Below are 2454 nucleotides of genomic sequence, written 5' to 3'. Positions count from 1 at the left end.
CAGTGTTACCAGACAACCACTACCTTTGCCTGCTCCCTGTAGAAGACTTGGTCAGTCAAATCCCACCCCCGACGCCCATCCTGCCTTTAAAAGCCAGAGGGAGCAATCCCTGACCCTTTCAGCTCCCACTAAAAGCTATAACCCGGTCTCTGGCTTTCGTCCCCAACCTGTCACACCTCCAATTTCAAACCACGCTGTCTCTCTTTAAGCCTCAGATCCTGCTCTTTTTGGTGACGAGTTGCAATGCCAACAGCCTAGTCTACTATATCAACTGGTGCCGCCGAGGTGCCAAGATTACGTGGTGGGTGCTGGGAGGGATGGGATTCTGCAGTTTTTAGCTGTTTCTGCAGCTGCAGTGGGAGCCGGGGTCCTCATCCCTGCTCCTCACTCACCCCAGCCACATAAGGTCAACGGTATCGATGCCCTCCTTAGCCTTTCTCCTTTTCGAGTGGCGTTCGCGCCTCTCGTGGGTCTCCGGCTCTCGCTGGTCCAGGCACCGGAGCTTTCTGGGCGAGGGAGACGGAGAGGGAGAGGGAGTTGGAGAGCGGTAGGGATCGGACCGGGACGAGCTGGAATGCTAAGGCTGGTGGGTCAACATCTCGATCTTGACTCGCGGTTTCTCTCTGGCGTTCACTGAGTAGGCGACGAAGCCGAAGCAGTTGGAGGGGGACCCCGAGGACCGAGACTCCAGGTCGTCACCTTCGTTCGTGGTCTTCTTCACGGATTTGCGGCCAGGGGAGGATCCCCGCTTCCCGCCCCCGGGGTGGTTAGGATAATCCACTTTGAGAGCAGCCCTTTCCCACAGAAAGGTCCCGAAAATCGGCGCCCCGCCCCTTGGGCCCCCGTCTGGATCTCAGGGCCTAGCCGAGGGAGCCATCCCTCTCCAAGGACAGGGCTAGGAGGGGCGGGGGATGGGGACATCCGCCAGAGGGACAGCGTGCCGCTGCTGCCCCTGTCCGGCCGGCCAGTCCTCTCCACCCGCCGCGCCCGCCGGCCATGCCGCATCCCGGGCTCCCCATTGTTCAGTCACAGGGGTAGGCCCCCGGGAGCCCGCGGCGGGAGCGGGCCGCAACACAGACGCTCACTGCCCGTCGCCTCCGCGCAGGCGGCTAACCGCGACGACCGCCCCAGGGCCCGCCTCCGCGGAGGAAGAGAGCGAGGCTCCAGCAGGGGACCACTCCATCCACCACGCACACCACATGGCCGAGCCGGGGGCGCCGGGCCCGGGCAGTGCCTCCACAGCTCGCCCTGCCGAGCGACATCCAGGGGCGGCGCTTGGGGCTGCAAGCAGCTGAAGGAAGATCAAAACAACTCCCCGCCCTTCTCGAAGCCCTGGCGACTCGCGCGCCCCGCCATCGCCGACCCAGACCCGCCGGGAGGCACGGGCGGCGGAAGCAAGCGGGAGGGCCCGCAGGCCGGGGCGCAGAGTAGAGGCTGGAGGTGGGAAGGGGCCGAACCGAGCTCAGCCGATCGGTCAGAGCGCGGCGGCTCGCGACACTTCCGAGCCCCCCGGGCCGGCCAGGCGCTTACCTATGCGGCGAGCAGGCGGCAGGGTGGGCAGGCCGCGAGAGCGAGGTGCGGAGAGGAGAGACGAGGAGGCCGGAAGAACTGCTTACACAGCCGGCTCTTCTCCCATTCTCAGCTCTGCAGGGCAGTCTTGCGGCCCAGCACGCTTTATCTGCAGCCGGGGCCGCCCCCGGCGCCCTGATTGGCTCCCAGAGGCCCGGAGCCCGGGCGGATCAGCTGATGCGCGTCCCGGCAACTCTGCCATTGGGTGGCCGGCCCCGCAGCCCAGTATTGCATTCAGGTCGGATATTTTGCGGGAGAGTTCTCTCTTTACTAGGTCACACTGCACGCCCCAGAGCTCCCAGAGGAAATTCTGACCCACGGGCACCCGCTTTTGCCTTTTGTTGTTAGAGAACCCCCGGCCCCCTTTCCCGGCCCTCGGGTCAAGTTTGTGAGGGAGCTCGCGGGCTGGGGGAAGCCCTGGGCTCGCCGCAGCCGTGGCCAGGCGTCGGAGGGGGCGGCGCAGACAGGGGGCTGCCGGAGGTCTCTCGGCGGGGTTGGGGGTGTGAACAGAAGTCTAGGATCTCACATTGGTAGTGAAAGTGCTGTGTTTTGTCTCATTCCATAGAAGGGATCCTGGCGGGCGGAGACACAAGTCGGGAGACCTGATTCTGCCTCTGCCACACCTGAGGCAACTCTCGCAGCCTCTGGGCCCAAGTTCCCTCATCTATAAATAAAGCGGAACTTCCCTGGTGGTGCAGTGGTTAAGAATCCGCCTGCCAATGCAGGGGACACAGGTTCGAGCTAGAAAGCCCGTGCGCAGCAGCAAAGACCCAACGCAGCCAAAATAAATAAAATTAATTAAAAAAATAAATAGAGTGGTTCAAGAAAGTACCTTAAGAGTCGCCCATCAGATTTGAAATTCTGTTCAGTAAAGCGGTTCAAGAA

General features: G+C 62.8%; 1 protein-coding gene across 2 annotated transcripts in view; it reads right to left on the bottom strand.

Annotated features, from left to right (window-relative positions):
- GLUL (glutamate-ammonia ligase) overlaps positions 1–1683 on the bottom strand; it is a 9535-nt gene extending 7852 nt beyond the window's left edge. Inside the window, exons 1-2 of one of the 2 annotated variants that reach the window (XM_024758842.1) lie at positions 1531–1683; positions 393–506 (exon numbers count right to left, since the gene is read on the bottom strand). In XM_024758842.1, coding sequence (XP_024614610.1) covers positions 393–403 — 11 coding nt within the window. In that variant the 5' untranslated portion in view covers positions 404–506; positions 1531–1683. The remainder of the gene's footprint in view (positions 1–392; positions 507–1530) is intronic. The other variant, XM_024758844.1, reaches the window with a different exon arrangement.
- Positions 1684–2454: the final 771 nt, after the last annotated feature.

Source organism: Neophocaena asiaeorientalis, unplaced genomic scaffold, assembly GCF_003031525.2.
Source record: "Neophocaena asiaeorientalis asiaeorientalis breed wild unplaced genomic scaffold, Neophocaena_asiaeorientalis_V1.1 scaffold270, whole genome shotgun sequence".
NCBI lineage: Eukaryota > Metazoa > Chordata > Mammalia > Artiodactyla > Phocoenidae > Neophocaena > Neophocaena asiaeorientalis.
Note: the sequence above shows the minus strand (reverse complement) of the source record. Positions and strands in the feature narration are given on the sequence as shown.